General features: G+C 44.1%; 1 protein-coding gene across 2 annotated transcripts in view; it reads left to right on the top strand.

The window, feature by feature from the left end:
* dennd5b (DENN/MADD domain containing 5B) overlaps positions 1-17,127 on the top strand; it is a 76,988-nt gene extending 59,861 nt beyond the window's left edge. The window contains exons 7-21 of one of the 2 annotated variants that reach the window (XM_070928858.1): positions 813-963; positions 1,650-1,767; positions 3,390-3,521; positions 4,675-4,827; positions 5,236-5,323; positions 5,414-5,495; positions 6,481-6,609; positions 7,487-7,608; positions 10,421-10,566; positions 11,927-12,045; positions 12,522-12,709; positions 13,731-13,813; positions 15,517-15,643; positions 15,917-16,091; positions 16,689-17,127. In XM_070928858.1, coding sequence (XP_070784959.1) covers positions 813-963; positions 1,650-1,767; positions 3,390-3,521; positions 4,675-4,827; positions 5,236-5,323; positions 5,414-5,495; positions 6,481-6,609; positions 7,487-7,608; positions 10,421-10,566; positions 11,927-12,045; positions 12,522-12,709; positions 13,731-13,813; positions 15,517-15,643; positions 15,917-16,091; positions 16,689-16,872 — 1,997 coding nt within the window. In that variant the 3' untranslated portion in view covers positions 16,873-17,127. The remainder of the gene's footprint in view (positions 1-812; positions 964-1,649; positions 1,768-3,389; positions 3,522-4,674; positions 4,828-5,235; positions 5,324-5,413; positions 5,496-6,480; positions 6,610-7,486; positions 7,609-10,420; positions 10,567-11,926; positions 12,046-12,521; positions 12,710-13,730; positions 13,814-15,516; positions 15,644-15,916; positions 16,092-16,688) is intronic. The other variant, XM_070928857.1, reaches the window with a different exon arrangement.
* Positions 17,128-21,887: the final 4,760 nt, after the last annotated feature.

Genomic DNA, 21,887 nt, shown 5'->3' with positions numbered 1-21,887 from the left:
CAGACAGAGTTTGACGAAAACAGGCAAAGTTGCACCAGACAGACGGCCGATAAGAGTGGCGTGTGTTTGTTGCTGCTGCTGTGTGAAGAGAAGATAAAGCAGGTGAAGGACACAGAGGGAAGTCAGTGTGTGTGTCTATGTGAGAGTGTGTCTCTGGATCCCCGGGGGCAAGAGAGGGAGTAAGGAATGCTTCACGGGGAGAGAGAGAGAGAGATGAGAGGACAGCGTACTCCATCTGTGATTTCATAATGCAAACAACCTGTCCAGCCAGGTTTTTCTTCTTGGCAAATGAGCAGCTGTTAGAGCATGTTACGCTTGCTTCATTAGGCTGTGAGAAGTGTGTGTGTGTGTGTGTGTGTGTGTGTGTGAGTGTCGTCGTTCACGTTTGTCAGGTCTTGTTCTCCATTTGTTTACATGGCTGCGTTCACACTCCAGCTGAAATGTCCCCTAATCACACTTGTCGTCCTTCACAGGAGGGGGCACAGAGGAGGGTTTTTAAATCGAATCAGTGGCCATGGCTACACCTGTCTTATGTCGCTGCTCCGTCATGCATGTGATCGCACCAGCTTAGCTTGCACCGTGGTCAAATCAAAAGATAATTCCAGCCTACTACAGCTTACAGTCTCAACGTGTGTCATTTTGGACGCGTTTGCCAAGTTGCTGAGATCTGGGATCTGAGAACAGGGAAGGTGCAGGGAACGCGACTTGTTGCAATGTCCTCAGATCAGATCAAACCAGTGCAATAAAACTTGCCACGCTCAATATCCTGCCCAGAGTGTTGAACTGAACTGGATTGATGGTCTCCCCCACAGCTCAAGCTATCGAGCAGCGGCTGATGAAGATCGACCACACCGCCATCCACCCGCACCTGCTGGACATGAAGATCGGTCAGGGCAAGTACGAGCAGGGATTCTTCCCCAAGCTGCAGGCCGACGTGCTCAACACGGGGCCGCCCAGCAACAAGTGAGTCCGCCGCCGCTTCATGTCTGAAATCCACATGTGAAACAAGCGGATTAAGTCAGCACCAGCACTTACGTACAGGCTGTTGCTTCATGTATCAGACATTTTGTTTGTTTAGAAAGCAGTTCAAATAACTTGAAGTGAATGTGTGTCTTCAATACAATTTAATTCCAGCTTTCAAATAGTATTTCTTTACTTATGTATGTATTCACTGTAATTTCTTATAATTGGTGTGGTGTATTGGTGCTCTTTCAGTGATATGTACATAAACGTACATTAGTATAGATCAGTGGTTCCCAACCTTTTTCTTAAGGGGCCTTTATTAGACACCTGACAGTAGAGAGATGACAGGAAATGAGGGGAGAGAGGGGGATGGGGATGACATTCAGCGAAGATCCCTGGTCAAAGGCAAACCTGGGCACCCCTGGTCTGCCTATTTTTCCACTTTGGACAGGGCCAGCTGTTAGCTGTTTCCATCCTGACTCCAGTCTTTATGCTGAGCTAGGCTAACCATGTCCCGACTTCAGCTCCGAAGTTAACACACAGACAATGAGACGGATGACTGTACTTTTCCTTCGCAGTGCGTCAAAGAGATCACGCAAGACAGCGATGATTTGACTCAGAGGAGACCGTTTTGTGTGCATGGCAACGTGTTAACACGTTGTATTTCAAAGGGCATTCACAGCTAGTCTGACTCCACATTGTTTTGACTGCAGGTGGTCTCACAGGACGGCGACAGCTCAGAGGAGGAAAGACCGTCACAGACAACAGACCGAGCATCTGAACCTCGACAACGACCTGAAAGAGGTAGAAAAAACAACCCGAAACCGGCCTCTGGAAGACCCTCTCCCCTCCTCTGTTCTCTCTAACGTTACGTAGTGTACAAGCATGTCTTTGTTTTCTCTGTATGTCTCATGGCATCACAGTTCCTGTTGGATTCTGTTTGAGCTTTCTTTGCCCCTACCCCCCCCTTTTCTTTAAGACTTCATGTGCATGCCGCCTTCTGTTTTCTTTTCCATTCTTTCTCTTTTGTTCCTGTCTGCTCGTGTGTCGTGTGCCGGTCGGTCTGGGGTTGGGTGGTACCCCTCTTCCTCCTACTCCTCCTCCTCAGCAGGTGGAGGGCTGTCTGGTCCTGCAGAACTCCATGGCATTTTGGGAGTGGGACAATGCGTCCCCTCCGCCTCTCAAACCGCCTAAAAAATCCGCCTCTGCGTCCTGCCTGGTATGTGGAGGAGCTTGCCTGTGTTGTGGACTCCCTCTCACAGACCCCTCCACCCCCAGCCCACACTTCCAGCCCACACCTTACACTCTTACCCAGGGTTCCCACTGAAACGCTCTGTCTTATACTTCCCTTCTCCTGCCACTTTTCGGTTGTGAATTGTTTAAAAGTTGTCTTCCTTAAAAGAAAGTTTCGCCCTGGTTGATTTGGCGACAACTGCGGTTACCGTGGTAACAGCGAGTGTGGTTCAACACCACAGCAAACGACCATAGAGCCGCCACTTTGTCGGAAATCCAACCTTCGGGCAGCTGCTGCGTCTGTTTACAGTGCAGCAAACAAACTCAGGTCTGATGACGGTGGTGACTGTTCATCTAACAGCTCGCTGTAGCTGCTTCTTACTGTGACAAACACATCGCTTTTTATCTATGAGATCAAAATGCACTGGATTACATGCAGGCATTGTTCTCCTGTCAATCCCTCGTGTTGAATTCAGCAATCTGAATTTGACTCCACCGTTACCACTAAAAACTACTACACGGAGAGATCCATGGGCGCCTGGTAATGTTTTAAAACAGGGGGAGCAAATGTATACATTATTATACATAATTGGCCTATCCTTACCTGTTCTGTTTTCAGCCCATTACATCGGTTAGGCTAGACGGCATGTCAGACCCCTTGCGTTGATTGACAGACTGTGACCGACAGCCAAAAGCACGCTGCGGTAAGCGATCAGCGACGGGTTCAAACCAACTCAAAAGGTGGTTTTATTTATTTATTTATTTTTATGACTTGTTTTATGACTTTGTCAGTTGCTGAAAATAGTAAAAAAAACTGCTGATGGCAGCAGTTCCATTGAAATACAGAGATTTCAGCCTAAAATGTCACTGTCATGAACGCTGGTTATTTCTGAGCTGAAAACCAAACATTGACAAAAAGCAAAGCAGAGAGAAAGCACTTTGAGGCTTTCGGTGAGAACCCTGCTCACCTCCTAGCACACACTCCAACACACACACACACGTTTTTTAAAGGACACCCTGGCTTTTCGCTCCCTTTCCCGTTAACTCACAGAAATCCAGTCCTTTTGAAGTGTTGGACTGTTGGACAACCTTTTTTGCGTGCGTGCATTGAAGAATAAATAAGACACAACAGACATAGAGATCTCTCTTCATGACTGTGTTGTTCAGTGCATGTTCTGTTTGGTGATCTTCAGAAGTACATGCAGGAGGCCCGCAGCCTGGGGAAGAACCTTCGCCAGCCCAAACTGTCGGACCTGTCGCCCGCCGTCATCGCCCAGACCAACTGGAAGTTTGTGGAGGGGCTGCTCAAGGAGTGTCGCATGAAGGTGAAACGCACAACCACAGCATGTCCGACAGTAGATATTAGAAACTAAAAATTTCCATCTGAGATACAAAAACTGTTGATTATTAATTATAGCACCCCCCCCCCCCCTCACATAATGCATATATTAGGGTTATTGCATATATATAGAAACTGAGTACAATTAGCTGATAATTAGCCTGATCAGCCACCAGTCAGTAATGAATACGCACATTATTTTATTTTACAACAGTAAAAGTCAGACAACCTTATCATACTGAAGCAGTTACCTAGTGTGTCTACAAAAGTGGTTACAAAAGGTTAAAAAATACATTAGCAGTTTGAATTAAATTAAAGCTCCCTGCGCTCTCCAGGGAATATATTGCACCAAGCTCCCTTTGAGAAATATAACATTTTTTAAAAAATCCTTAAGTGTCCATAAAAAAAAACATCACTCTAGAAATACAAGATAAAGGGCTTTGTATTTCGACAGTCTTCTTGTCAATTCGGCATCAATATAATCCATAAAGATAAACTGTATTTCCGTACAAGCGTTAACATGTTGAATTTTGTCAGCTCAACTCGCTACCGGCCTCCGTTGGTTAGCTGCGCTGTGTTAGTGGGAGAAGGCCGTGGGAATGAGAGGCGAACCGTTTCAAAAAATTCAGGTTTCTCACTAAAACATTGGAAATTTGTCTGCGACAGTGAAATCGTTTGAAAAGTCGTTTGGTGTAAGGCCGGCATAATGGTACTAATAGACTCAACTGTCGTCCTAGTTTGCTTATAGTTAGGGTTAGGGTTAGAAATACCACTTTGTAGGCTTTAGTAGCATTTTATTTATTCATTTATCCATCAATCTATTTTCAGTCGAATAATAATAGAATAATGCTCTCTGTATTTTGGAAATATTTAGCTATGTTGAGCACCAGACTACACTAGCATTCTTCAACAATAATACAAAAATAGATAATAACAATTCCAGATGATGGTCTGTAGAACTCAACACCCAACCCAGTACCTGAAAGTAGCTCACAAAACCTGGCAGACTATATCCAGACTATCTCTTCAAACTGTGTGTATGTATTGTTGTAACAAAGTGTGTTCGTGTATTGGTGTGTGTGTGTGTGTGTGTGTGTGTGTGTGTGTGTGTGTGTGTGTGTGTGTGTGTGTGTGTTCAGACCAAGCGTATGCTGGTGGAGAAGATGGGCCGGGAGGCGGTGGAGCTGGGCCACGGTGAGGCCAACATCACCGGACTGGAGGAGAACACCCTGATCGCCAGCCTGTGTGACCTGCTGGAGAGGATCTGGAGCCACGGGCTGCAGGTCAAACAGGTCAGCACACACACACACACACACACACACACACAGGGAAACACAAGTGAAGCTTCATACTTTCACAAAGCGTTGCACGTGCATTACAAACTTCTTAATCAGATTTCTAGTAAAGCGTTGGGGTTAATCAGGTGTTTGTGACCATGTTGGATATTGAGGCTAAGAGTTTATTGCCTGAATAAATCCTCTTTGTGGGTTTATAATCTCTCCGTCCATCACTGAAGGCATTAGCTGTCTGTATGTATGTATGTATGTATGTGTGTGTGTGTGTGTGTGTGTGTGTGTGTGTGTGTGTGTGTGTGTGTGTGTGTGTGTGTGTGTGTCTGTGTGTGTGTGTCTGTGTGTGTGTGTGTGTGTGTGTGTGTGTGTGTGTGTGTTTGATGCGATTTTGGTTCCCTGACCCCTCAGGGGAAGTCGGCCCTGTGGTCTCACCTGCTGCACTACCAGGCCCGAGAGGAGAAGCTGGTGCAGCAGCAGCAGCAGGCGGAGTCACCAGGTAACAACACACTGTCCTGCCCTGCATACCCTCACGCACATTTCTGAGCGCAAACAAAGCCGTCATATCTCGCATTTCTCTCTCTATTAGTGTCACACGTTCCTGAGAGGAGGAAGTCCGATTGTTCCGTAGGGATGCCGTCCCTACGCGTGTCTCTCATACAGGACATGAGGTACGTGATGGCGAGGTGTCTCTTAAGGTCGGCGGCAGCAAACGCAGCAAACTCCAGACTTAAGTTAGACAGGGCTCTCCACCGCTGTCACCAAAACTCCAAATGAGGGAGCGTCTTTGTTCATCGCTCCAGTAGAGTTCCTCACACAAGGAGCACTGAAGCTGATCCAAACAACAACGCCTCACTAACACACCTCATGAGTGGGTGATTTCCTGTCTGGGTTCGTTCAGCGCTTGAAGGTGAATTTACGGATAATCTCAGGAACAGGTAGTCAAAGAGATTATACGCACTGTTGTAATGATTTCCCGCTTGCAGTAACCCGATTTCAGAAGTGTCTTTCTGATGCCAAAACCTGAGCTCAATTTATTAATAACTATTTCCAATAATCCTAAAAAAATTATTTTTAAAAAAGTGCCAAACATTCTTGTTTTCCGTGATAGTAAAAGGGAATATCTTTGGATTTTGGACTGTTGGTTGAACAAAACAAGTCGTGAAAATGTTGCTGCTCTATGGGAAATTGTTATTGGTACTTTGTCATGATATTTTATAGACCAAACAATTAAGGGATACATTGAGAAAATAATCCGCAGATTAACTGACAATGTAAATGAGCGTTATTAGCAGTCCTGTTAGCGTTCCGTCTCTTAATACGCCACCAAAATTGCTTTTATATCATTATATATTGCTGTATACATCCTGACATGGGCGAGATACAGTGTTCCAAGATGGCACCCCACTCATTACAAAGAAATTGGCTTACTCGGTGCCTCTCTGGTTTCCTCTGCCTCTGTGTCTAACGTGCACACACCAACGTAGCACACTGTTGTTGGAGACATTTTTATTGGACCTAATAGATCGATTCTGCTCATACACACACACTAACTGAAGTAAAAGCACATAGGCAGGAACATCAGAGTGATGGGCGGGGTTTCACCAATGTGCCTGTATTCTTATCTAACATCTCTCCCATCGTGTGTCTCATCAGGCATATCCAGAATATGTCAGAGATAAAGACAGATGTGGGACGAGCGAGGGCCTGGATCCGTCTGTCCCTGGAGAAGAAGCTGCTCTCTCAGCACCTCAAACAGCTGCTGTCCCGTCAAGCCTTAACCAAGTGAGCAAGTTCCACCAAACTCCCACACACAAACATGCACTCACTTTGTGCTTTTGATAGGTTAGGGCTGCTCTAAACCCCGAGACGCAGCCGCGCTAATGTCACTGCATGTCCTGAAAGATGAGTCGGTGTAAAGAATAGACTGCGCATAAAGATGGCCGATGCCTCTCCACTTCCTCCCCACTGTACAAAAATGAAGCCAAAATATCCCGGACACGGCCGATGCCATCTTGCGCTGGTGACGTTGAGGTCCCGCTCATACACCGGCCCGACCCAATCACGACACACCACAGTCAGTTTCAGCTGTCATATCATGACGTTTCACCCCGTTTTTATAGCATCAAATAACTCATCAAAGCCAAACTGATCAGAAAAACGAACAACTTGAGCAAACATCAGCGTGATAAGGAAAATGTATTTGATGTGTACTTTTTTTTTTTTGTTTGGTCCACGTCCCATCCGCTAACATAGAATGGAGTGGGCGGGGTTCATGATCTATACTGCAGCCAGCCACCAGGGGGGGCAGGCGATCCGAGACGTTTTGGCTCCACTTTCAGGGAGCTGTCATGTCGTCCATGTTTACATACAGTCTATGATCTAAACACCAGACCCAGACCCTGACCGGAAACAGATCAGTGGTCTTGTATGAGCAGTATGGATGGGGGAAAAAAAGTGTATTTTTTACTTGAGTGGTTAGTTCAAATTCAAATCTGTAACTACAACATGTGAAGCCCAAACCTGTCTGACCCAGTCCCAACATTAATTTCATTCCTCAGTGTGTCCCAAAGCTAGCGGCAATTTGAACAGCAGATGATAATGATGATAATGATGATGATGATGATGATGATGATGAGCTGTGGTGTCGCTGTGTCTACAGGAAGCTGTACAAGCGTTACGCCTTCCTGCGCTGTGAGGAGGAGAAGGAGCAGTTCCTCTTCCACCTGCTCTCTCTCAACGCTGTCGACTACTTCTGCTTCACCAGCGTCTTTACCACCATCAGTGAGTTGTCCCTCAGCAGGCCTCTGTTGCGACAACAAGTCGGGCCGAAAATTTGGCTGGCAAGACACAACAAACTGTGTGTGAAAGTCAAACAAGCGGAATCATTTTATTGGTCATCTCAGGTCAGTTGTGGCAAGTCAGTGTGTGAGGAGGAAATGTACGTGATCGAAAGTAGAGGGAAGTATAAATGACTTGCAGTCCACAGTTTTTAATGAAAATGTCAATACTGGAGTAGTAGTCGTAGTAATAGCAGCATCGTTCTTCCTGGTTGAAGCACGTCCAGTGTAACTCTGTTATCTAAACCAGTGGCTCCCAGCCCTGGGGTTGGACGGGTTGTATGATGATAAAGACAAAATCAAATGAGGAAAAGAAAAAACACATTTTATCATTTTACATATAAAATGAAAGAATCTGAGAAGGGAACATTTAATCGGAACAAATTAAGAACGTCTGTTGGATTCATTCGTGTGTTCATATTTCCAAAATGTTCATAGGTGAGGAAAGAATTGACGCGTGGTCAGGTAAACGTATGTAAAAGTAATCCCCGTGAGCCAAAAGTTGCTCTGAACGCTCCGTTTCAGTTTTTTCAACCGCCATGTCTATCTGATGTCAGATAGGCACGGATGTCCTCATATGGTATCTCTGCTCCAGGCACATACCGGATGTTTATGTCAACGTTGCTTATTAACGTTAGGTTAATAATTGGAAATTCTTCCAGAGACCAGCCAATCAGAAGAAAGTGAACTTTTAGGGAGGAGGGGGGGCAGGAGCTCAAACGGCTTGTTTCAGACAGAGGGTGAACTGAGGGGGCTGCATGAAGGGCCAATAGAAGATAAATCAGAACTTTTTTGAACTGAGAATCATATAAAGCTGTTCCAGTGGAATCACAAAATGAAAATATACCTTCCAAATGTGACGGGCGTGTGGATTCAGCAGTAAAGGCAGCAGAGGAGACTGGTGACATGCGTACAGGCATCCCCACCATCTACACATTTTCTCTTGGGTCTCAGGCTTTTTCCATCATCATTGTTGTATTTTCATCCTCATCATTATTAAGTCCTGTTTGGGTGCACGTGGCATGAAGGATTGCTGTCCAAATGTAAGATTATTTGGGCGTTTCCTGCTAACAACATATTGCCTGGAACGCACAGCCAATAAAAAGATTCACAAAGGTTTTTGGGGGTTTTTTATTCCGTTTTTACAGAAAAATGAAGAGAAGAAATAAAAGTTGTTTGTGAAGATTCACAAGCCGAACAGATTTGAGCTACTGATCTTAAAGGTCCTATATTATGGTCATTTCAATCACATCACAACCTTACAGGAAGTCCTGAAGTCCTCGTTTAAAGGCGCAGCGTCTGAATACTGGCTGTGTTTCATTTCTCTGTGGACTTCTTGAAGCCGGTCTGAAGTCACACAGGGCACGGAAGAAGCCCTTCATCAACGAAAGGCAGAGGAAGGCCTGGTTACTCTTTGCTAGGGATCACAAGGATTGGACTGTTTATGATTGGGCTAAGGTTCTCTTCAGTGATGAATCCAATTTTGACTTGATGCCCACTCCAGCCAACTTACTGGTTAGAAGGAAGCCTGGAGAAGCCTACAAACCAGACTGGCTTGCCCCTACAGTAAAACATGGGGGTGGATCAGTGATGATCTGGGGTTGTTTCAGTATGGGTGGAACAGGGCAAATGCAATTGTGTGAAGGGCGAATGAACCAGGTCATGTACAGGGCTACTCTTGAAAACAGTCTTCTTCCATCAGCTGGAAAACTCTTTCCTGCCTCGAATGACTGGATTTTCCAACAAGACAATGCCCCTTGCCACACGGCAAGGTCAGTTAAAGCCTGGATGGAGAACCAGAACATTCGAACCATGCCTTGGCCTGCTCAATCACCAGATCTAAATCCAATGGAAAACCTGTGGAAAATCATCAAACTCAAAATGGAGAACCACAAGCCCAAAAACAAAGCAAATTTGTTTGAATTTGTGCAACAGGAATGGGCTGCTGTGACAGCAGAACAATGTCAGAAGCTGGTGGAGAGCATGCCAAGACGCATGGCTGCAGTCATCAAAAACAATGGTTATGCAATCAACTACTAACTCCTGTGTGTATCATGTGACTAAAACAGACAGAAAAGAAAACATGGAATGCCTAAAAGCACTGTTTTTGGCAGTACAATGCCAAAGCTATTGATGTAAGAACTTAAGTGATTTTGGTTATTATCAAGAAAACCATGGAAAATGGCTAGATATCAGCTCTTAAATTAAACTCTTATGAGCTATTTTTGTTGTTATCATTATATTTGTCCAAACAAATGTACCTTTAGTGGTACCAGGCATTAAAATGAACAAGAAATTGAAGAAAACAAGGGTGGTCTAATAATTTTTTCCATGACTGTACATATTTCCAAAAACTCCTTCTCCTCCCGCTCGGCCTCTCTGAGTTATTTGGTTAACGTCAGCTGCTTGATGGACGGAGTTGAATGTGGATCAGTGGCTGGCTGAGCTATTAGTATGAATAAACCATGAGGGCATATGTGCTATTTAATCAAAGATTTTTAAAACAACAATGTATTATTCAGCTCAGTGTTTTGCACACAGACCAGCTAAGCCTCCCATTCAGATAAATGAACACACACCGCACATGCAGACGTGTGCACTGCTCCTCTGCTGATGCGCGTTTGTCCTGAATCTGCAGTTTCATAATTAAATTGACCCAGTTGGATGACCTACATGAAGTCTAAAGTTAGTTGTTTATTTCTCTGTTCTGGCGCTGACATGTTTGTGTCTTTGTTTGTGTGCGCGCGCTCCTGCAGTGATCCCGTATCGAGTCGTCATCATCCCCATCAAGAAGCTGAGCAACGCCATGACCACCTCCAACCCCTGGGTGTGTGTGTCGGGAGAGCTGGGAGACTCGGGCATCATGCAGATCCCCAAAAACGTCCTGGAGATGACCTTTGATGTGAGTCGTGTGACCTTTGACCTCTCACCCGTGATGAGTTGAGTGTGCGTGATGTCGGGTTTGTGTGTGTGTGTGTGTGTGTGTGTGTGTGTGTGTGTGTGTGTGTCAGACACTCAGGCATGATCTTCAGTTACACTCCCTCTGTTTACCTCCTCTGTCACCATCACACACACACACACACACACACACACACACACACTATGCATGCCCTTCAATAAAGGTAGCTTTTAACTAAATTAAATTAAAAATAAGACAGACGTAAAGTGATCGTCGTTGTCCTAGAGGTGAAGCCGACCTATACTTTAGTTCTGGAGGAGCTCACTGGACCCGTTAAAACCACAGACTTTGAAAACAGTTACACGCAGATAGTGGAAGTTGGGGGGGGGGGGGGGGGGGGGGGGGGGGTGTTATCCCAGCAGCCCACATCCTGTGAGCCAGACTATTGAAAGGGTTTGTCGCCAAGTGCTCGCTCATGGCTAGACCTCTTCTATATGTGAAGCGTCATAAGATAACTTCTGTTCTGATTTGGTGCTGTCCTCCTCACACTGCATGTCTTGTTTGTCGTGATGTTTTTGTTTTTGTTTTTCTTCGGTTTGCATGATGGACGATGCGCTTGTTTTGGTTCTGAGATCGCCGCGCCGCAATGTTGTTTTTTTTTTATTATTATTATTGTCCATCCATTGTGTCTTTAACAAGTGTTTCCATCTCCCTCAGTCTGCTTTCAGGCCTCACACACACATCTCCGCCTTGTTCAAGGTTAGAGGAAGCCCCTGCTCCCCTTGTCATCCATTATCCCCTCTGTCTCTGTCCCTTGAAATGCCTCTCCTCCGGTTGTCCCGTGCCTGTTTCCCTGTCGGCGCCTCATTGTAGTTTGCATTGGGTCATAGTTGATCTGTTATCCTGCTAGAAAGTGTTTGCAGAATAGAACACCGCCTTCAGTTCAGCTACAGTCGCGCTCTTGAATCTAAATGCTGGTCTGTATTGTTATATTTCTGTAATTATCAGCACCGCTTAAAACTACGAAGAGAGCTGGATTAAAGATAGATGTTTGATGTTGTTAGCTACCAAGTGTGGAAAAGGATCAAGCAGTTAAATTCAACAAATTCTCGTTTTCATGGAATCCATCAGAGTTAAGCAGGGAATTAAGATGAAGACAAATGTAGAAAACTGTGATCTTATAATTATATTCACCTAACTGAAAAACTATTAACATAATGAAAGACAGTCCAGTAGAATCAGTCCAGAAGTACCCACTTTTCCGCTCATGGGAAGACAGATCAACTGATTGTACAGTGATAGTTGTATAAAGTAGGATTTGATATCACAGGGTGACATTAAGTGTGTGTGCGTCTGTGTTTAGTGTCAGAACCTGGGGAAGCTGACCACTGCGCAGCTGGGTCATGACAACGCTGGCCTCCTGGCGAAGTGGCTGGTGGACTGTGTCATGGTGCGCAATGAGATCACAGGACACACCTACAGGTGAGTGGAGGCGGCGCATTTTTTTAGCCCACCACTTTGGCTCTGGCCGACATATGGAACCGTGAAGGTTGAAGAGTGCTATATAAGTGAAGAACATTTACGTTCAAGGTCCCTAGAGGATTCTCTGAATTTTCCTCTAGCGCCACCAGCAGGTCAAAGTTTTCTCTTATCCCGTCAAATGTACAACATACAATCGGCACAAAATTTGGTACAGTTATCCATGGTCCCCAGACGACGAATCCTACTGACTTTGGTGATCCCGACTTTTCCTCTAGCGCCCACATGAGGTTGACTCTTTAGTTTATTGAAATACCTTGACAACTATTGGATTGGTTAGTGCCATCATCAGGTCAACGCTTGAATTTGTCCAACACATTCCCATCAGTCTCGGCTGCACATTGTGTTTACTGCTAATTAGTGTTAGCAGAAGAAAAAATAGGAAAAAAAGACCCTTGTCATCTTTGCTGTCCCTCCAGGTTTCCATGTGGTCGGTGGCTCGGTAAGGGGGTGGACGACGGCAGCCTGGAGAGGGTCCTGATCGGTGAACTGGTGGTTCCCAGTGGAGAGGAGGATTCTGGGAGAGGCTGCCGCACACCCCCCCTGCAACGCTCGCCATCCCAGACCAGGCGCATCAGCATCACGTCACTGTCTGGACGAGGATACAGTCAGTATCTATTTGTGAAGTGGAGTTTATGTACAGAGAGGAGAAAACAACAGTCAGGGCAGTATTTAAAATTGAAAAAATACTACAAATAATAAATAAAATAAATAAGAATCTACCTCGAATTACCTGTTAAATTATATTTATATACCAAATGCTTAAAAACTCAACTAACCAATGTCTCACAGTCTGTAAGATAAAACTGTTTTATTTCTCAACATAATAGATGTTCTTTAGCTGTTACAATTACAGACTTTTGGAGATTTACATTTTTTTTAAGTTATTTTAATGTTGTTGATTAAATTAGCACATAAAAATACGTAATAGTTTTACTTACTTTTTCTTTGTTTAAATGCTGGATGATAAAAATGGATACTTTTTTCTTTTTTTTTTAAACTTCACTTTTTTTGGTATTCCATACTCTGCTGCTGCTTGTCTCAAAATCCATTGGTCTCCTGCATTAACATTTACAGTTTTGTGATCAGACAGAGTTGTAGATGTTTGAGAAAGCCAGCACGAAATGGAAAATTAAGTAGTATTAAAGCAGGAGACTACAGAATTATGAGATGGGATATGATAGATGGTGAGGAAACAGAATGATCAAAAGTCTACTTTTTAAGAACATTTTTGGATAATAATTAATTCATCATTTAAAGAATTTTATTAATCTGCCATTTACATGCAGCCCTTAGTAATCAATTAATAAAGGCTTTTTTTTTAATGTATCAGTTTATTGATTTACCCCCTTTAACCCCAGACACAATATTTCAAAGCTCTCTCTCTGCCAGGAAGGAAATTATGGTGGAGACTTAGTAAACCCTTGGCCTAAAAGTGATCAAAATGAACCCGTAAAGTGCCTACCATGTGTATGATATTAATTGATTAAATCCCCCCCCACACCCAGGTCCCAAACAAATACCAGGAACATGACCCCAGTGTCTGGCCCTGTTAACAGTGTAGTTTACAGCACAGTTTCCTTCTCTGCGCTTATATACTGATGCAGCTGTTTTCTTTTTGATTCCAGAGCCGACCTCAGCCCAAATCCAAGAGGCCATCGGGGAGGCTGTGAACAACATCGTCAAGCACTTTCACAAGCCAGAGAAAGAGGTTTGTGACTGATCCCATCCTCAGCGGAGTCTGAATTCCTCTGTTTTGACAATGAATAAACGCATCACTGCTGCACTCTCTCTCTCTCTCTCTCTCTCTCTCTGAACCCTTCACGCCACTAAACTGTGTGGATTTCATTTCTCTCGGCCGTGATGTGGTGTTTCACAAATAGGCCATGGACCAGGCAACACTGGTTCTGTGTAATCACAGACTCTCTCGCTCCTCAAAGCTTGAACTCTGCAGTAGAAGTGGTCTGCCAGTGCCTATATTTTTTTCTTATTGTGATGTAATTTCTTTGGAGTATCTTCAAATGCTCCATATCCTTTTTTTAAATTTTAGTTTTAGTAGCTTTTTTATAACAGTCTTTATTGTTTTTATTTATAATATCTTGATTTTCTACTTATGTCTCTATTGCACTATCCTGTATGCTGTTTGAATAATGCAAATTTTCCCGCTGAGGGATTAATAAAGGATTATCTTATCTTATCTCTTATCTTATCCCTACACTCTGTACAACCTAAGTGAAAAGATAATGTACAGGACTATGTAAAGATTTGGCATTTGCCAAGATTTGTCATCTCCACTCGTGTTCAGGGGCCGTCCAACCGGCTGAAAGTAGCTCCTAACTGCCCGAGGTCGGAGAAACAAAGCTTCGTAGCGTGAAAACCAGCACCTTATTGGGGGAGAAGTTAGAGGTCGTAGAAGTCGTGGCAGCTGCAGGCAATGAACTTTACCATGGCAGCGTTTTTGAAACGTACACCCACAATGAACATTCACCATTGTTTGCAGGGAAATGAATAAGAATCCAACAAAATAGACGCGACAGGATTACATCATAAAAGGATGAAGGCTTGTTTCGACAACTGGAAAAAGAATCTCACTGTACCGACGCACAGATGAGGTTTGACGGCAAATACATCTCACAAGTCGTTATTTTACTTAAAGCAGCTGTAATGGATAGTTTATTATAACCGTTTGTCAGTGTGAAAACAATGTGAAAGTGGTTGCTGATGAACCTCCAGCAAATTATCAGCTGAATCTTTACGGAGCGTTCTCGTGACTTTCGCCTCATTGTTTATCTGTCTGGCTGCAACGTTACTGTTCTGGTTCATGTTTCTCAGGGGAAAGCCACTGTCCACCACCTGCTCAGCAGCAAACAGCAGACAGACACAGTTAGAGACCAGCTGGTGGACATAGCGGAGCATTTTGCCAGCTAAAGAGACAGATATTTCCCTTAGGAGATGGTGGAGACCAAAAGCGTAGCTAACAGAGAGTCAATATTGACTTAAATTTATCAGGTGACACAAACGCCACTCCACATGAAGGGTCGTGTGCCTCTGTAACTGCTATAACGTCATGTTATTGCAGGTTTAAAGAAGAAAGAGAGTGTCAGATCCGGGAGCTTGCCAGGCAGGGAGGGTCCAGCCAAAAGACACTATCGCTATTGGATTATGGGAAATGTAGGATCTAATGTTTTTAGGTGCTTGACCCATACAGGGGGCTAAAAGATATGGTGGCCTCTTTTTTCCTTTTGTTTTTTAAACTGGTCTCTTTTGAGGTCCCCAACTTAATGGAAGTGTAATACTAAAGAGCTGAAAGTGAATTTCAGCAGCTCCTTGTAGATCTTGTGTGACTTCTATCATCCCTCATCGTGATGACTTCTGTCTCTCTCTCTGTGTGTTTTCCCTGTCGTCTTAACGCAGAGGGGCAGCCTGACCGTCCTGCTCTGCGGAGAGAACAGCTTGGTGGCAGCTCTGGAGCAGTTCTTCCACAACGGCTTCAAGTCTGCCCGGCTCTTCCAGAAGACTGTGTTTGTGTGGGACTTTGTGGGTGAGTGTGGGGGACGGCGCCATCTGCTGCTGATGAGATGAACTGTTTAACAGTGTTTAATTTTAGGTTTCAAAAGGAGTCAAAAATGAACATTTGTAGCGAGCTGTGTTGGGTAAGTGTGTGTGCTGCGACCTCAGTGTTATTAACCTGCAGCACTGCAGTTTTGGTTGAGCAGTCTAAGGCTTTGCGTGCGACAAGTGCTGCAGAATGAGGGAGACGTGGAAGTAAAAAGGAACTGTCTGAGGCTGTAACGTCCTTCCCCTGCCTCTGCAGAGAAGGCCGTTGCCTACATGGAGTCGGCTGACCAGATGGGAGACCTCCAGGAGACCGCGGAGCCCCTGGGGATGACCTGTCAGTCACTCTGCCACTACGTCAACGCGATCAACTCCACTCCGAGGAACATCGGCAAGGATGGGAAGTTTCAGCTGCTGGTCTGCCTCGGGGCCAGGTCAGTATCAGGAGAACGCTGCTGTCGTTCACCTACCGTAGAACCGGCCTGCCATATAATGATGTAATGTGTATAGTATTCACGACGAACGTGGGTTGGAAATATGTATCACAATATTTATACGTATAATGAACAGAGGAATGTGTAAATGATCAAATATGTGATATGATAGTGATGAACAGGTTTTATAAATTAATGATGATGATACTAGAGTCATAATAATTGAGATATCTGTGGCACCACTGGCAGCGCTTTGCATTGTGGGACACAGTAGACCAGGTAGACCGGTCCCATGTGTATCTATTTTTATCTATTAATAATTAGTACTGAGCAGTGCTAATCACACACACACACGCACATACATAAACACATGTGGGACTTTTAATGAATAATCACACCAACGTATGTATGTGTGTGTGTGTGTGTGTGTAGGAGTTATACTCACATTAATTACCACTGCTGTAAGAAATGAAGAGGAGGTTAGAGGTGTGGCTCAGGCACCATGTGCTACATAGACCTTCTACTGAGGGTCAGTATCTGCTGATATAGTGCTCCTGCCACAGATGTAGAAATGCCATCTTACCGTTTGCTCCGCAGAGACCGTCTGCTGCCCCAGTGGCTCCCCCTGCTGGTGGAGTGCCCGGTGATCCTGCGGATGTACGAAGACACAGCCTTGCTCAGAGACCGCACCACTGTCAATGGCCTCATCGGAGTGCTGGAAACGCTCCACGACTTCCCCATCACGCTGGAGGCCTCGCTGGTCAAAGGCATTGACCTTTAGACCCCAGGAAGGGACCACCTGGCTGCCACTCAGCTCTACATCTTTCCTCCAAAGCCTCCCCTCACTACCGCCAACGTCACCCACTTTTAGCTGATTGGCTCTGGGATTAGACACATGACCAGGGAAAGGAGGAAGTGCAGGACAAGAAATGAAAAGTGAACAGAAGTTTTGGTTACCAAAGCAAAAGAAGCTCCACTACTTCATGTGAGATGTCGGGGCTTTGGATCAACTTAAAGCCTGGATGCAGTATTATTACCCCCTCTTGTGGCTCTGAAAAACCCTTTTTAAGTAAATTACAACCAGTGCTTAATCATGTTTTACTTAACATTAACTACAAATCCCAAATACGTCACATTACTGTGTACAATTTTCCAGAACCATTCGTTTTCAGGTTGATTTCCTATCTTCCAGGCAGCCGTCAGTTAGGGTCATTGGGTCATTTCATAGAATTTGATGACTGCAAGAAAAATATAGAATATCACCAGACTTATTCTTTAAAATACACAAACAAAACAGCATTAATATGTAATGCTAATCTGATTTTACTAACTAAAGTTTCTGCAAGTTTACTTTCATAGTGTACTGAAAGCATCGCACGGAAAAGGATGAAGGGGGTGAAAGATTGCGACTGGCGTGGTTCCATAAAGTGTTAGTAGCAGCAGCAGCAGGCATTTCCCGTGTGCTAGCTGTATAGCCTAGCCCTCCTTTCGGTAGATACAACTAGATAAACTGTGTGATAAATTCTCTTCGCTTTCCCTGCAACTGACCACTACGGTGCCACCATCCCCGCACCCTAGTTAGCGTTAGCATGCCCATGGGATGTGGAAAGAAGAGACGACCTCAGGAAGAGACTGAGCGATGGATGTTCTGTTCTGTAACCGACTGACTCTCATACAGCGGAGTGTTGTGGAGTCACCAGCTCTCCGTGCCTCTTTCCTTTAATTCGCTGGACTTGCGTTGGGCATTTTTCTCTGCTTTTAGCCTGTGGATGAACACAAAAACTGATCCCATTGATGTGGTTTAGAGTCAGGAGTTTCACCCGTGGCTGCATGGACATTCCTACCAAACTTCAGGCATCGACCTGGCTGTTTAAATGCCGTGTCCGAGTGTGTGTCATACTTCACGGATGTATGTGCTCTGGTGTGTGTGTATGTGAAGGCTACACATTTATAATTTATAATGTGAAACAGTTTGCCAAAATCGCCACTTGAGTAATCTGAACTCAAGGTCCACTACCTAGCTTTTTTCCCGGAGCTTGTCATGGCGTTGACTCGGGAACTTTGTGCTTGAAAGCTCTGGCAAAAGCTAGTAAGTGGGCCCTGAGTTAAGAAACAACTATTCCCAAGGTCAAGCCAAGCAAGCAAGCAAAATGTTACTTTCTCTAAATCAGTGGTTCTCAAACTGAGGGGGGCGAGCCACTTCACTGAAAGGGTTTGAGAACCAGTGCTCTAAATGAATGTAGTAGTCACTGGAATATAAATGCAGTAACAGTAGAGAGTTTGGAGTGAGTCAGCCACTTAGGGAACATCTTGAGTGAATCCTTCCATAGATTAATTTAAACCACTAATTTCAGCGTTGTAATGCAACATTCATGTCATACCATAGAGGTGTAACCACGAGCTCCTAACCTGGAAATACAGACATTTTAAAACTATATAAATCTCGATTTTTGACCTCCCACTAGATGAGTAACACGAACGTTTATGAACTGTATGCAACGATGTACGCTTGTAGATCGATTTTAATCAGTGTTTTTAAAGGGAAAGTTCAACATTATGGGAAATACACTCATTGACTTTCTTCCAGAAAGTCTGTGTGTTTTAAATACAGAGCGGAGTCAGGACGTGGTTAGCCTAGCTTGGCAAAAAAACAAGACGCGGTGGGGGGGGTTCTGTGCAGTTGCCTTTCCAACCTTATAGTGCGCGCTCCCACATACAGACAGTGAGCGGTTTTCACTATGGTGTCTGGCTGTTGTTTGCCAAAAATAGTTCCAAGTATTTTACTCCATCTAAAGCCGCCAATTGTTGTTTTCTGTTTATACACAGGTTAAAAACAAGGTACATCTTGTAAGTAATACAGCTTTAAAGTTGTTTCCATGCAGAAAGAGCGAGGCCAGCTGCTTCCAGTCTTTATGCTAAGCTAGGCTAACCTGAGTTTGGTATCCATCTCCTCGTCTGACTCTTGGAAAGAGCAAAAAAAACAAAATACACATTTCCCAACATGTTGAACTAAAGTAACATTAGTTAGTAAAAGCTGTATGCTCAACTCAGGTTGTTGAATAAAAATAAAAATAATAGCTGTAATACTTAGTTTTTAAAGGATAAGGCTGGTATTATGTTGTATTTTTTTTAATTATCAAATTCAATGAAAAGACCAAAACCAAAGTCACCATTTCTCAATACTTCCCAACCCGGTCTGCGGTAAAATACATACATATTTAAAAACATCTCACACATTTTGCTGTTAAAAAAGGCCCAGTAATTGCCTAAAACATCTGCTCACTGTGGTTTTTAACAAACGTCACTCAAACAGGAGAGAGTGGTGCATTTGTTGGGCACTATTTTCAGTGGTGGATTAATACACAGTTGGCTCACAAATGGGAATTTACTGCACTAAGACATGTTTGTTTGTTTTTTCTGTGGGGTTTACTTATTTATGTTTTGGCTTACATAGGCATCCATTGTTGGTTTGGGTCTTTTCATGGGATTTGTTGGCAATAAGAAAAAATACAGACTATGAGCCGTATCCTTCAGGGAACTTGAAGCATAAAATTGATTCATTTGAGATCAGTGCGTGAAGTTCAAACTTTAAACTCCCATATTACGTGAATGCAACACAACCTCTGTCATTTATGATATGAAATCATTTTATTCAACCCCCAACTCCTCCAAACACAGACTGCATTTTTTTGTTGTTTTTTTGGGGGGGGTTTAGCGGCAGCCAATGGAGATGGGTGGAAACAATCTGCCCCCCCCCCTTTAAACTTTTGCTGCATGAGAGATTTTGCCACTGTTGCCACTTATGGCTCTCTAAATGAATCCTTTCTGAGAAATGGTGTAAATATTCTCATTAGTGCATGTTGACACGTAGATGGAGCTGTATTTATTGTGACCCTCTCTCATGAATTCTAGATGGTAGGTGAGTTTCGAGGAGACAAAAAAAGTGGACATCTTTGCAACCCCAGTTCCCTGTAGTATGTTTTTGCTGTTTTCAGTACTGAGTCTGTGAAGGACACGCAGCCTGTCATTTTGCTTTTGAATGTCTTGATTTCGTGTATTTATTAATTTAATATTAATCCATGGCAGGCTGACTGTAGCACTGGTATTTTAAGGTTGATGAAGCCTGCGGAATAACTGGAAACATTCATGTCTTTTAAAGCAGTAACCACTATTTCCTCATGTTTCAACCCTCTGTGCTCCCGCTGCTGTGCCCTTGGCGCCTCACCTGCAGGACTGTGTTCACGGCTCCAAAGCACAATAACGGATTCCTCTGTCTCGTCCTGGATTTGTTTGTGTACAATCTCTTTGCTGGCAACAGGGCAGACTTCTGGAGGAGGACATGCACTGTTGTCAATTGATATTCCTCTTTAGACTACTGAACACTTTGCTCACTGAGTGAATTTGTTACATGAACGTGTCATGTGACGAGTGCTATTAACATCTGCGTCGGCTCAAACGGGAAAACAGGAAATGCAAATGACAGCGGTGGCTGTGCGTCCTGCTCATGGCAAGAACACCACCGAACAAACAGAGTTTCATGTCTGTGTTGGACTGACTACTCTGTGATATTTATTATGCCTATTTCAATAAAAACACCCCGTGTGTTAAAGGCGTCCGGTGTTTATGTGTGTGCGTATGTCCATTAGAAATGTTAAATGGTGGGAAACCATACAGGAATTTAGTGGAATCAACTTAACTTTTATCTTATATTTAATATAAATATGTTTTATTCATTTCAACATACATGAGTTGTTTTAACTTCCAGGTGTTGGGGGAGTTCCACTGTGTGTTTTAAAAGTAGTGTAAAGGCTCCATTGTCTCCAGAGGGAGCTGTGTGAAGTCTGATAAATGTCCTCAAGTGATGTCGGCGTCGGTTGGGTCTGAAGTAAATGTAGATGTGAAAATGAATGACACCTGTCTGTGTGGAGTTGGAGAGAAGTGAGTTTGCCAGACCTCTGTAGCCCGCTGCTCACCTCTGCTGCCGGCTAGAGGCTCCAGGCTACATTAGCCACCACTAGCATAACACACCCAAATCTCCAACCAAGTGGCATTATGGGTAATGTAGGTGCCAGGTTTTGACAAGAGAGAAGCATCGAAACATTGCAGAAACTGAAAAACTTGCAAGGGCTCAACACTTTCTTTTGCATTATTCCATGTTCCTACACAGCTGCCTACCACATCATCATACGATATATACAAGGTTAATGATGTGATGTATAGTTGAAAGTTCTGGGAAAAGCTGGTAAGTGGGCCTTGAGTTGAGAGATTTTGTCACACATGCTGATCCCATGGTAAAGAAAGAGCTTCCTTGATTACTAAAATGAAGCAAAACCAAACTTTAAAAAAAAAAAAGAAGAAGAAAATAAAACGTGTAATCAGAGCCACCTCCTGGCAGCTTGCCTACACTGCGACCTCTATAGCAACGGGTTCAGCCTCCTTTTCCCGCGTAAATATCACTCCTTATTTGGGTATCGCAATGTGTATACGCAGGCAGACGTCACAGCTGTATGCAAATTACGCTGATTGTATAAAGAAAGCCAAGAAAATGGTGGCGCGGGAGTCGCGTAGCGCGCCTGCGTAAACGCTTCTACTACAGGTACACTGCCTGCATCAAGTTAGCCATTCATGGCCATTGCAAAATCGGAAGTCGAATAATATATCCTTCAAAATAAGTGTATCGTCGTTACTCCAAGCCGTGACCGAGTTGCGTGCTTATGACGCCGGTCTTAATTTGAAGCCGCCAAGCGGAAAGGAATTTTGTCATTGCCGCGTCTCGACGCTTCGGCGGGGGCAGCG

The sequence above is a fragment of the Enoplosus armatus genome, chromosome 22 (assembly GCF_043641665.1).
Source record: "Enoplosus armatus isolate fEnoArm2 chromosome 22, fEnoArm2.hap1, whole genome shotgun sequence".
NCBI classification, from domain to species: domain Eukaryota; kingdom Metazoa; phylum Chordata; class Actinopteri; order Centrarchiformes; family Enoplosidae; genus Enoplosus; species Enoplosus armatus.
The sequence above is the reverse complement of the archived record's forward strand: the minus strand, read 5'-3'. Positions and strand labels throughout refer to the sequence as shown.